The 13087-nt window shown below is 52.1% G+C and overlaps 1 protein-coding gene across 1 annotated transcript; it reads left to right on the top strand.

The window, feature by feature from the left end:
• Positions 1 to 3114: 3114 nt before the first annotated feature.
• On the top strand, positions 3115 to 10697 carry RAB5IF (RAB5 interacting factor). Its single transcript, XM_005532192.3, has 4 exons — positions 3115 to 3251; positions 4820 to 4923; positions 8271 to 8400; positions 9003 to 10697. The coding sequence occupies exons 1-4, from the start codon at positions 3123 to 3125 to the stop codon at positions 9042 to 9044; spliced, it is 405 nt and encodes a 134-aa protein (XP_005532249.2). The 5' UTR covers positions 3115 to 3122; the 3' UTR covers positions 9045 to 10697.
• Positions 10698 to 13087: the final 2390 nt, after the last annotated feature.

Genomic DNA, 13087 nt, shown 5'->3' with positions numbered 1-13087 from the left:
AACTGCCCCATTCCCAAGCAGGGCTCCAGAACCTGGAGAAACAGGGTTGGGGAGCTCCTGCCTGTCACCCGAGGCAGGACTCATGCTGATCCTGGGACACCTCTCCAGGGCAGCAGGTCTTGCTCACGTTTCCTTCCCATCAGCAACCTTGAGCCTCATCACAGTCCTGCAGGCACCAAGAGGAGCTCCTGGTCCTGTGGAATCCCCCTTGGCTGGGTGATGCCCCTCCAGACATCATCCCAGAGATTTATCTTTGTTTTGTGGGGTCCCACAACACTGGGGGCAGAATTCAGCCTGTAGAGGAGCAGAAAGGTGGAAGAGAGAGACACCAGAGTACTTCTGAGAGGGAATTTTCTTCTGAGGACCCAACACCTGAGAGGGCAGCCAGAGCAGGACTGCTCTACTTAAGCATTCCCAGAAGCTCCATCACTGCCCACGGAGATGTGGGAACTTGAGGTTGAGGACCAGACCCTGATCAGAAGTGCTGAGGGCACAGCACAGAGCATACAGTCTGCCCTCGCACTAACACAGATGAATGGAAATGAGCAGTGACACAAATTAATCTTCAGCTGCCATTCTCCTGCAGGGCTTCACTGCAAGCAAAGCGAAAAAGCCAAAAAATCCTGTTTCAACCCTGACAAAAAAGCAGTGGCCATGCCCTCTGGCAGCCTGGCCAGACCCTGCCCGAGGCATGGAGTTTGTCCCCGCTGGCTCAGAAGACCAGTGACCTGCTCTGCCAAGAGCCTGCCTGACTTGGGGACATCTTACCCATGTCCTCATGCTGCTTGGATGAAATCTGCAGGGGCATTACCTCCTCTGGGGAGCCACGGAGGTTCCTGACCCTTTGCTGGAAGCAGGTGTCCTGCCTGCAGCCCCTCAGAAGGACAGGCTGTGGGCTCAGAAGACAGCAAAATGCAGGAGTAGAGTTGGAAATGCTGCTAGATGATATGCCAGGGTGGAGACAAGCCAGGGAAAGCCCAGACTCTAAGACACAACCAAACATTAGGAATCAGCCAGCCTGAGCTGCCACCCCGTGGCTGGTCCCAGAGTTTTCTGTGCTGGAGAAGCCCATCCTCAGCAGGGTCCAGATGTTCCCAGGAGCCCAGAAGGAGCAGGACTCACCTCAGCCCCCCTGGGGTGGCTGCTGTCCCTCACTGAGCCCTGGTTTCTCGCCACTGGGCAAGTGTCCAGCCAGGTCCCTGCGAGGGGAGCTGCTGAAGAGGAGCTGTAGGCACAGCTGCTCCTGGCAGGCTTTGCAGCCCCTACAGCTGGGCCACCTCGTGCTGTCCCTTGAGCCCCCTCCAGCCCTTCCTGCCTTCCCTGCCTGTGCCCAGGGCTGCCCATATTATCCTTTTTCCCTGCTTCCATGTGTCTGCCAACACACATCCCTTATCAGGGCCTGTTTGGACTCTCTGGCACCTCTCCTGCCTCCCTCTGGCTCTTTCAAGCCCAAATTTAATTTGCTTCTCTCTCTCTTAGGATCAGGCAATGGAAATGGAGTAAAAAAGGGCATTCTTTTAAGAGTGTGATTCTTAGGTCAGTTCCCTGACCCAGGCGCCTCCTTCATCACCATGCAAGTGTTTCCAGCCCTGTGAAGTAGGGACAGTGACACTGTTTCCACTCTCCCCAGGCAGCTGAGGAGTCTCCAGGGAGCAAGGCTGGAGCCTGGACATGTCTGGCCTGGCCCTGCTGGGAGGGTCAGAGACAAAGGATCTGCCAAAGACACAGCGATGACCCCGCACTGCGTGTCCCCTTCCTGGTCGTGCTACGAGGCTCCCTTGGCTTGGACCAGCCTCTGGATTCTGGCAAATGCCCAAGGGGCTGGAGGTCAGCAGGGGCCTGATGGCCTTGCAGGAGCAGGGCAAGATACTTTTTAACCCATAAGTATCTCGCATATTCTGCATTTAGATTTCATGGCCCTCGCTGGAAGTGATCAGAGCTCTGGGACAAGGACTCCTCTGCCTGTTACCTCTGTGCTGACCCCACGCAGGGTCAGCCTGCACCCGTGGGCTCCAGGTCCTGCTGGCAGCAAAGCACCTGCTGCTGGAGCATTTGGAGCTGTAGCCAGGCTCTGGAGACACTCAGCACATCGTGTTTCCAGGCCTGTGAGATACAAAGAAATGCAGGACCTCGGGCCTGGGGTTTGTAAATGGGCAAAAGGAACAGTGAAGCTCACAGAGTGCAGTGGGACACATCCCACAGCAGGCAAGGCAGGAATGGCTCCACACAGGGCACCTGTGCAGGACTCGGCCCCACTGGCACTGCTGAGGATCCCCACAGGATCCAGGGCTTGCAGCAGTGCCTGGAGTGGCCCCAGCACTGGCAAGCTCAGCTGCCCAAGGGCACCTGGAATACTGTCACTAAGGCTCCTCTCTACCCACATAATCACACGCTGAGGAGGGTAACACAGAGTGAGACCCAACATTACACCTTGCCCACACCATGCAGGACTAATTTCCATACATTTCTCCAGGAGAAGTGCAAATGGTCTGAGTCCCACTGCTCCTAGAAGGCAAGAATATAAAAAAGAGTCTAATTTTTAGGGCTGTACACGTGATAACTCTATCCACAACCCTCATACCTTCAGCTGCTCTAAGGTAAGATGAATAACCAGGTAAGAAGCAGCACAACCATATGCATCCTAAGGACTCCCAACCCTCCGGCCCTGCAGAGCTTCATCAGCCTGGCTGTGCACCAGCATCCCCTGTGACGGCCTCGGTGACACTGCAGGGCTGCGAAGGGCTGTTCCCTCTCCCACCCAGCAACACCGGCACTGCTGCCCAACCCTTCTGCTGGGGAGTGGCCCTGCCAGGCCGAGATTTGCCTTGCCTTGCCTTGCCTTGCCTTGCCTTGCCTTGCCTTGCCTTGCCGTCCCGTCCCGTCCCGTCCCGTCCCGTCCCGTCCCGTCCCGTCCCGTCCCGTCCCGTCCCGTCCCGTCCCGTCCCGTCCCGTCCCGTCCCGTCCCGTCCCGTCCCTTCTCGCTCGCCGTAGGGCGGCGGGCCCGCCCGTGTCACATGTTCCGGGCCCGCGTGGTGATTGGCTGTCTGCGGCGGGGCCGGGCCGGTTCCGGGCCGGGCGGGCGGTTCCCGGCGCAGGATCCCGGCGGGTCCCGGCGGAGCGGGATGGGGGGCGGGCGGCGCCGGGACGAGCCGCCGCACCCGCAGCACCACGCGGTGGCCAACGGCGGTGCGGCCGGGCGCGGCTCCGTGTGGGGCAAAGCGCTGCGCAGTGACTCCGCCTGGCACGACAAGGTGGGACCGGGGCGGCGGGACCGGAGGGGGCCCTGAGGGGCGGGCTCGGGGGGCCGGGACGCGCCCGGTGGGGCGGGTCCGGCCCGCGGGGGTGCCGGAGGGACCCCCCGTCCCTGAGCGCGGTTGAAGCCCCGGCGGGGACCCGCGGGGCCGGTGCCGCGCCCGGGCCGTGGCGGGGCTCGGCAGCGCCCCGTGCCCGCAGCCCCCGTGAGCGGCGGCCGTGGCCGTGGGGTCGATGCTCGTGTTGGAGTGCGGCCGCACCGATCACCGGAGCCGCGTTTCCCGATCCCCCGTGCCCCGCAGGCAGAGGCGCCGGAGCACAGCCAGCTCTTTGCTCTTTGGGCGTGGAGCCAAGGGAAATACAGCGTTAAGATACCTCAGTTACTTTTGGCTTGTGGTTTAAAACTCTTCTCGGATTAAATAAAAATTTCCCTTGTATAGTTCAAGGAACACCCGAAATAGAATCCGCTTTCCGAAGTTTTCCTGTGCACGTCTGCCATGTGCTGCAGTGCTCCTGCTCAGTGCTTCTCTCTGCTGCTGCCTCCCAGCAGCACGGCCACGAGCTGCCGGCGCTCCCGCTGCTTCCCGGCTCCTTCCCGGGATCCCGCTGGATCCGGAGCCCTTCCACGGCCTGGGCACACAGCGTGCGTTCCTGGGTCTCTGCTCCCTGGTTTTGACTTTGCTTTTGTCGTGGGGAAGGGGCACGCTCTGTTTCCTTGGGGGACAGACTGTGTCCCTTTTTCCTTACCTGTTGCTCCTCGAACTGGTGGGGCTCATGTGTCCCTGCCCCCTCGCCTCTGGCAGATGGAGCTGGAATGTCAGAGTCAGCAGGGAAGCATGGACAGCTGTGCCAGTGTTTTGATAAAGTAGGATGTGAACTGAAAGCTGAACTCTCTGACAAATGCAGTGACCGGGAGAAATACCTGTATCTGACATGGATTCACATCTTCCACACGGAGTAGAACAGCTGGCACATCCTACAGGCTTTGGGGAGATCACAAAGCCTTTGGTGTTTGGGGGCATGCTGAGACAATCCCAGTCCTGAGAAAAGAGATGTGAGCTGAAGTGAATCTTATTAAAGTGTGAGCCAGCACTGCCAGGCTGCAGTGGCTGCAGGAGTGTGAGCCCTTGGACAAAGAGGAATGGGCACACCCCTGCTGCTCAGGAGTTCTCCTGGCATGAGTGAGGTACAGCTGTGCTTTGGAGCAGCTCTTGGGTGCAGGAGGGCCTGGGCCAGAGTGGGTAGAACAGTCTTAAAGCATAAAAGTTCTTTAAACTTTTATTCCGGGGGATTATTATTGCACCTTTAGTAAGTAAGGGGACTAGAGATTTGTTTGCCTCTGCATTTGGCCCATTGGAGGACAAAGCTGTGTGTTTAATGTGGAAGCAGAGAAGCCCAGGGTACACGATGACCAAAGCTGCTTTATCTGTTCTGAGTGCAATATTTTATACTCTGAGTGGAGAACTAAATGTTCAGTATGCTGATTTTTCACCTGTTAATTGTGTGATACTTTAAAAAAATGAAATATAATAAATGCCAAAATTTTTCTTGTGCTTTATCTCCTCAGGACGAGTTTTTAGATGTGATCTACTGGTTCCGGCAGATCATTGCGGTTATTTTGGGAATCATCTGGGGAGTAGTTCCACTGAAGGGATTCGTGGGAATAGCAGTGTAAGGTTTATTTCCTTTTCTGTCTCGTGTACTTTCCCACTTCTGGCCTGGCCTGGGGGCGTGTTTGAGGCTGTACTGTGAACACTGGGCTGGCTAAAGGCAGGCTCTGCCTGCTCTGTGTCTCACAGCCAGCGTTTCATTCCATTGTTGGTTGCCATGAAGTTCATCCAAATCATAACATGTCCATCAGTCTCTTTCTCCTCAGCCTGATCAATACTTTTAAAAATTATTATTTATTTTGTTTTTAAAGGGGGCAGTGGCAGAAGAAGGGAACTTGCTGTGTGTGTCCTGCATGTGTGGGAGGGGCTGGGAGTGTGCTGCCTGGTGTGGTCACCCAGGAAGGAGCATCCATGGGGGGAATGTTCTGGTCTTTGAGCTCTGCTCAGACAGGAGGCTCTGTCAGCAGACAAGAGGGGCAGCTGCTTTGTGAAGAAGAAAAGGTTTGTTCAGAACATGAGAGGCTGCAGGTCTCAAGCAGGCACAGTGGCACTGGCACAGTGGCACCAGCAGAGCTTGGCAGCACTCCTGGCTTCCTGACATGGCTCTTTCAGCCATGGGGTGGGGAAGGCAGTGCCTGAACGGGGTGTGTGCATTGAGTCCGAAGACATGGGAGCCAGGTCACCTCCCCAGAGGTGTCTGAAAGGTGTAGTGAGTTATGAAGAGAAAATCTGTTTGGCACTGACACGTGCTTAGAAGTGTTCAAGGGACAGGAGGTGGGGACACAGCCCTGCTCTCTGCACACTCGTTCTGGCAGGATGCTGGATCTACCCTGGGGAGTCTCTGTTTGTTTACAAATATCTCTGCCTAGCCAAGATCTGAATAGTCAAGCTCCAGCCTCACAGCATTTTTTAGCCTTTCTGACTTTCTTTCTTAGCTTTTCTGACAATTCAGTTGTCATCTTGTCCCTTGTCTGGGTGTTCTGGCTTTGGCAGGAATGAGGAGGGGAGGTGCTCCAGCAGGAACCCAGTTAGCTACAACAAACAGATAAATCTGAAATGGCCCCAGGAAGAGTTCATTGTTCTTACTTAGTGTAGTGGTTTAGATTTGCCAATTTGAGTTTCCCAGCCAACGCACCAAATAATGTGGTGGATTTCAGCACTGGCTAAAGTCACCAGGGTACTTACTCATTTCTTGCTGTGAGATATGGATTAGGAAAAGGGCAAAACAGGTTTAAAACTTAAAAGGTATAAAGAAACTTTATTAACAGGACCACAAGAATAAGAAGCATCAGAATAAAACCTCCAAAACACCTTTCCTCCCCCTACCCAACTTCTTTCCTTTCCCAACTGACGGCATAGAGACAAAACCTGGGATGTTAAATCAGTACCAGCTATACAATAGTCTTTCATCAGTTTTTGTAGGGAGAGGAGTTTTCTCTTGTCATGCTAAGGAGACTTCTCCACAAGAAACAGTTTTGTGGTGGCTTTTCATTTCCATGAATAGCAGCTGCCCAGGAAAAGTTCTGCATCATGAAATTCCTCCCATTTTCACAGCCCTCCTAGAGGTGTGTCCATGGGCCATGAACTCATGGAGTATTATTTTAAGGGTGAGCTGTTCAAAGGCAAAGGTTTGAACTTTCATCTGTGTCTGTGATCATCTCTGGGAACAGAGGTTTTCTTCTTTATCTGGGGGCAAGGGGTCTTCCTCACATCTCTCTCTCTGTTCAAGCTGCTCATGGGATCAGCTACTCCAACATCTGCTTGGTTTTATCAGTGGATGCCTCTGCTCACATCTACAGTTTGAATGCTTCATCCCCCCCATACTCTCTCATGAATTAAAGGAGATATTTCAGTGTATCATTGTCCATCTCCATGGCCTTACTAAAAGAATTTTTCAGCCTCATTCAGCATCTCCTCGTTCTCCTTCCATCTGAGGCTTGACTCCTTCTTCGCTGACCTCGATGCTTTCATGTTGTCTTTCTACGTATCACTCCTTTTCTCTCCCTGGAGAGAGGAACAAGTCTGCAGGCCTCATCTGTGCACTGAAAGGGTTAATTCTTGCCTGCAGATGGTTGTAGGCAATAGCCACAGCACTCAGGATGATTGATTTCAGACCGTGCTGGTGCCTCCCTCAGCCCGGCAGCTGCTGGGAGGGGCGGGCGCTCTTGGCTCAGCCTGGAGCTGTCAGTGCAGGCTGGGGTGGGTTTAGTGTTGGTGAGATGGCAGCAGCCGTGGTCCGGCCCAGCCTGGGCTGGGAACCCCCAGCCTCCATCCCCCACCCGGGAGCTGTTGGGGTCTGGCCAGGCCCCCCCGGGCCGCACAGGCTACGGGGGAGCAGGGCCGGCCCCACTAAAGCTCTGGTTACCTTTTGAGGCTTGAAGCAAAGAGAGAGAGTTCCTGGGCTCGTGGCTTTTAAAATGTGGAATTCACAGAGGCGGATCTACTTTCTAAATGCTTCAAAATGCTGTCAGTTCTCAGAACTAGCCAGCTATTGGCCTGTCCTAGGCACAGAGGAAGCTCTCAGCAGCTTCTCTCAAAGAAATCACTTCCGTGGGTGGTTTCTGACTTCTTCCCCAAATGTCAATCAATGCAAAACCAGCACACTTAGTCACCATTAGTTGACAAGGCACCTTCAGGCACCTAAGCCAATTCCTGTGCTAAATGTAAACAGGAGGGATTTGGTGTACAATGGAAAACCAAAAGGTGCTGGAAGTGTGTGTGGGGTTTCTCTGTGCTGTGCAGTGACACAGCTGCCCCAGCTGCTGCCACTCCCCCACTCTGTGTGTGTTGTCATCCCACCCTTCCCACACAGCTTTCCTTGCAGGACATGGTCCTGTCCCTGCCCAGGCTGCCCCAGCCCCAAGCTTGGGTGCTGTAAAGCCAAACCTGTTTTAGGATAAACTCTGCTGCAGCACAGACTGGAGAGCACTGAGGTGTCTCAGGCTGGACCCCAGTGCTGGGGCCCAAGGCCACTGTTGAGTCTCCCTGGTTTGGTCGTGGAATGCTCACAGGGCTCTCACCCTGAGCATGGAGGTGACTTTTCCCTCTCAGCCACCTCAGACTCAAGAAGTACACACAGGTTCTCTGTGGGGGCAGAACTGCTGTCGATCTGCAGGACAGGAGAACCTGCAAGTTTGCAGATCTGAGGATACTTCCAGCTTTTGACTTCTGCCTCTTGAGCCCTACTAGGAGTAGGTTGTGCCTTGTCAGGTGAACTTCATCCCAACCTGGCAAGGTCACCTGGAGGGGCTCTTTTGAGGAAGTGACTGAGCTGCCTGGGAACTATTGCAGGAACAGAATTCCTCTTTGCTTCCTCTCTGCTGTGGATGAAAGATATTTCACTGTATGGCATGTGGGATACCTGCAGCGTGTGCCACTGGAATGATGGCTCCTAACCTCTCCCTGCAGATTCTGCCTGATCAATGCTGGTGTTCTGTACCTCTACTTCAGCAGCTTCCAGCAGATAGATGAGGAGGAATATGGTGGGACATGGGAGCTAACGAAGGAGGGATTCATGACATCTTTTGCACTGTTTCTGGTAATGCATCTTGCTGTCTTTAAGATGTTTTGTTAATTGTGTTGGTGCACTTTCTGAAGACCTGGAAGGAGAGCAGGGGAAGTGGTGAGAGAAGACAGATGTGTTAACACCATTGAATAAGTGGTAATAATTAGGAAAGAAAATCCCCAAACCTGATGGCTGCTGCCTGTGAAATACAGTGCTGACATCTCAGATTTCTCTGTAGTAAAGGATGCATCAACCACTCCCATCCTCTGTCCCAGATATCCTGGTGGAGTTCCATTCCATCTAGAACTAGTTACACCTGGACTGGTGTTTTGGGTGTCTTTGTTTTTCCCTTACTCCCCTGCCCCAAGTACCTGATCACAGCACTTGATTAGCTAGTCCCTCTAAATCCCTGGAGGAGCTGTGGTGGGATTTTGATGTGGAAAGGCCAGGCACCCCAGATTGCAGACAAGTTGAATGCCACCATTTGTGCTAAGTGGTGATCCTAAGATCTCTCCAAGATCACCTCAAAGCTGGAATTCAGTCCCCTGTTGAGAGCAAGACCTGAGGTTCATTTGCTGTGTCTGAGATCTCACCAGAGGCATCCAAATAACCTTCCCTTCCTTTCCTCCCCACAGGTTGTTTGGATAATCTTCTATACTGCCATCCACTACGATTGACACAGTCTGCAGCATTTGCCTGTTAAATCAGTCGTCAATAAATAGAGAAGGTTTTAATAAATCCTGGTCTTTAGTGGACTGGTGGCAAAGTGGGGAAGTTGAACCAGCTCTCCTCTGTACCAGTGGTCTGGGTAGCCTGGAAGAGCCCCAAGTCTTCTGCTGGAGAAGCCTGTCTCTGTTTTATATATCTGTGAATTATTGGAACTATTAAAAAGCCATTGGAATTTTTGGAAGTGGTTCAAGACTGTTCAAATTTGAAACTTTCTCTGACTCTAGCCAGTAACTCTTATCAAACTCCTGTGTGCTGAAGGTTGAATCTGTTAATTTAATGTATGTATGCCCTTTTGTTTGAAATCTGCCATTAAACCCTGACTTGTCTTCCATGGTTGTCCTTTAGACAAACAGTGTTTCAAAAGCAGTTGTAGGTATGTGGGCAGAAGGCACAGCAGCACCCAGGACATGAGTTGGTGGCTGTTCTTAGTATGTTTTTGTAGTAACCAGATCTGATTTGATTAAACAGACTGTGTTGTTACCATTTCTAATATTTTTTTTTTTTTGTTTTACTTGCAAATCAGTTGTCGATCAAAATTTTTAAATGCTTTTTGCTGAAGACAAATTTTTAAGTGATTTTGCTAGGAAGAACTGATTCATTTGGTGAACCAAGATGTATTCAGGAGGCTTAGAAGCTCCACTGCACTCTGCCAGCCTGACTACCAAGTTGCCATTACATACCTCAGAGCTTCATAGTCTCGAAGGAGTCATTCTGGAGATACCCTGTTAAATGTTAGCGTTTCAATTTGGTTTTAAGCTCTTGAATTCAACTGCTCTTTGTTCATAAATGCAGGAGACTAAAACACAATCAAGGCAGCTATTATCTTAAATGCAGAAGTACCAACTTGCAAATTGGGCAGAGTACACAACCTCTGGTTTGGGAGGTGCTTGATCACTTCATAGCTCAGTCCCTCCCTAGTCATGCCCTTTTTGTGCGTCAGTGGGGAGTCTCTGCTTTAAGATATTTTTGAAGAACGTGTCTTTCAGAAATAGTTTTTGGGAAACACGCACAGTCCTTGTTATTGTCAGAGGACCTTGTAGTCTTGTTGCCATGTGGTCCTTGCTTCTCTAAACAGCTCAGGCACCCAAAAAGAGTCCCGACCTAATGCTGCCTTATAGTGAGGGGTTGGTAGTTTAGTGTGCTCTTGCTGCAAGCCTGCATTGCCTCCTTGCTGGTGGAAGTGCCACAGCCTGGCTCTCACTGGGAGTGCAAAGCCAGGGATCTCAATCTCCAAGTGCTGAGTCAGGACAAGCCTCCATTCTTACCAGCCCTGGTTATTTTCGGTCCTTGGGATGCCAAGGGAAGAGTGCAATAGCAGACAGCTTCTGCTACTTGTCAGTGGCCAATTTAAGTAAATGATCTCAATAAAAGCTTCTTTGTTTTCTCCTCCCTATCCCCAAACTTGCCCCTTTTAGTCTGCTACTTTCTCTTCCTCTCCTATCAGCTGAAATTATTAACTTCCCATGAGAATTGCATAGCCTGCTAGTTCTAGGTCACCCTTTCCTGCTGGCATCTGTCTGCATCTTGGCTGCTTACAGCCATCAGTAAAACCATTGTATACTTGAAATGCTCTAATAAATATTGCCTGAATAATCCACTGTGCAGCTTCTGTGTCCTCTGGTCTTTGATGTTTTGTAAAATGGTGGGAGCATGGGATTCCTTTCAGAGTTGGAATTTTTTGTAAAGTTTTTTGTATTCTTGGGTCTCTCATGCTGCACTTTAAGAAAAGGCCAGAAGCATTTGCCATGGTAGCTAATGCTTAGACCCATGCTTCAGCTAAGCAGGCTAAGCTGTGTTGCTTGTTCAAGCTGTTCTGCCCCTTTAGTGACATCTCTGCCCTGTGATACACTGGGCCACTGCTCATGCCAGAGTGCTCAGGTGTGGTCTGAAGCAGGACCTGGAGCACTGCTGTACCATGTGCAGAGAAAGTGCAGAGCTGCTTCCCTGACCCTTTGCTCTGTTCCTTGCTTGCCTGTGCTTCCACCAGCTCAGTTCTTGGACAGTTCAGTGCAGTTCCACTGGAACTGAAGCTGAACCTGAACCAAGGAGGATCATGACCATGAACAGACTTTGGCCCTTTGGATCTCTTTAAGGCTCCTTGTAAAGAATTTACTGATTGCTGTTGCTCAGCTGCAGCTTTTATCTCTTCAGGTTCCTGTTTTAAGGGGTGCCTTAAGTAGGAGCTGGTATCCCCTGTGCTGGTCAGCAGAACTAAATCTTTGGTGCCTGCTCATGAAGGAAGGAGTTAATTTTAAGAAGCTCAAGAGAATGTTGGAGCCAGCAGAAGGGAGCTGAGCATCTTGCAAATGATGAGAACTGTACTTACAGGAGGCACTTGTAGAGATTTGAGAGACTGACACAGAAATGGTCTAGCAGAGAGCATGGTTTGGTGCTGGGAGGACAGGAGAGCACTGGCTGACAGGAGCAGGGAATGCTGTGGGAGAGCAGGGCTTGGGCAGCACCCCTGCCCTCAGAGTTCTGCACTGGCACAAGCTTGCTCTGCACTCTCCACTCCTTGGTGGGAAAGAGCCAGTGGCTGGTGGGGATCAGTGCTACCGTAAAGCCTCAGCTTAGGGAGAAAAGCATCCTTCCTGCACTGGAGAGCAGTTCCAGCAGCAGCTGTATCCTTATGGAGCTGACACAGAGGCTGCACTGCCCACAGTGGAGCTCCCTGCTAAGCTGCAGTCCTGCAGAGCATCACCTTGGCTTTCAGCAAAGAGCAGCCAGTCCTTGGCAGGAGGGAGAGAAGTATCCCCTGGCCTAACCCTGCTGAAAGGTGAGCAGTGTTTTGTGCGGTGGAATTGGTAAAGGAGTGTCTGGTGCTCCTTGGGCTCCAGGCACAGAATGTGCTGAAATTAGTGCAAGTTACTGTGGATGTTAAAGGGGGAAATCTGGGGTGGGTGCTAAGGGGTGTTGGAGGGTGGCTGTGCACCCAGGTATCTCAAGTCCAGCCAATCCCAGCTGTCAGAGCCCAGCTAGACCTGCCACTGGCACTGAGCAGTGCCTGTTGGGGTGGCAGCACCTCCCAAGGAGCCTCTGTTCCCTTCATGGGGTGTCACCATCTCTGCAGTTCCCCAGGTCCATTTCCAAGCTTGCAAAGGCTGTGCTCACAGCTGTTTGCTTTCAGCTGCCCACAAATGTCACGAAGCTTGTAACATTGAGACAATATATTCAGATAACCTTCTTTTATAAACCAATTAAACTAGATAAACCTCAGCCAGCATTTGAATACAGATTTGTGCTGTGAAGTAGAGTCAGAACTACCCCACTGTAAAAATTCTCTAGATTTTAGAAGGGTACCCTGGAATGCACAATCCCTATGCAATGAGCTGAGGGCTCTCAGCCTCAAGGAGTTTCCTGCTGACCCTTGGGGAGAATCCCGGACTGCTGACCCACAGCTCTGAGGAGCGACTCCACTGCCCCCAGCGCGGCTCCTTCTGAGCCCATGGCATCTGATCTGTGGTAGGACAGAGTCACATTAACCTTCCCTGACCGGGGCTCTCGCCTTCTGCCCCACCACAACCACAGGGGCCACTCAGGCTGGAGCCACACATGACCGAGGGGGGTGGCAAGTCACTGGCCAGAGGGGCTGAGATGGATACTCCTGACACAGCCAATTGGTTTAGGTTTGTCATAAACACCAGAGAGGCAGAGGCTGGCTTAGTGGGTTGATCCTCTGCCAGGCAGTGGGTGGAAGAGGATGCAGTATGGACACAGCTCCTGGCCTGGGATGGGGCAAGATGCAGTGGTGGGGAAGAAACTCCTCCAGCTGCTGGGGATGGGGAAACTGGAGTGATGCCTGCAAGTGGAGCAGGCTGAGACTGGTTTGCAAAAGCCAAACTATCCTGCTCCTGTCCCTGTTCCTATTTATTTACTATAGCTGGCAATGGCCATGATGTCCTCAGGCTGCTGGAGGCACAACCAAAACCTTGCCAGTGCCTCAGCAAAGGAAGATTTACAAGTCCCTGTGTTGAAGAGCACTGAACCAGCA

The sequence above is a fragment of the Pseudopodoces humilis genome, chromosome 19 (assembly GCF_049639895.1).
Source record: "Pseudopodoces humilis isolate 2021_Gansu_Grassland_sample_001 chromosome 19, ASM4963989v1, whole genome shotgun sequence".
Lineage (NCBI taxonomy): Eukaryota > Metazoa > Chordata > Aves > Passeriformes > Paridae > Pseudopodoces > Pseudopodoces humilis.
This window is presented reverse-complemented; position numbering and strand designations above follow the sequence as displayed.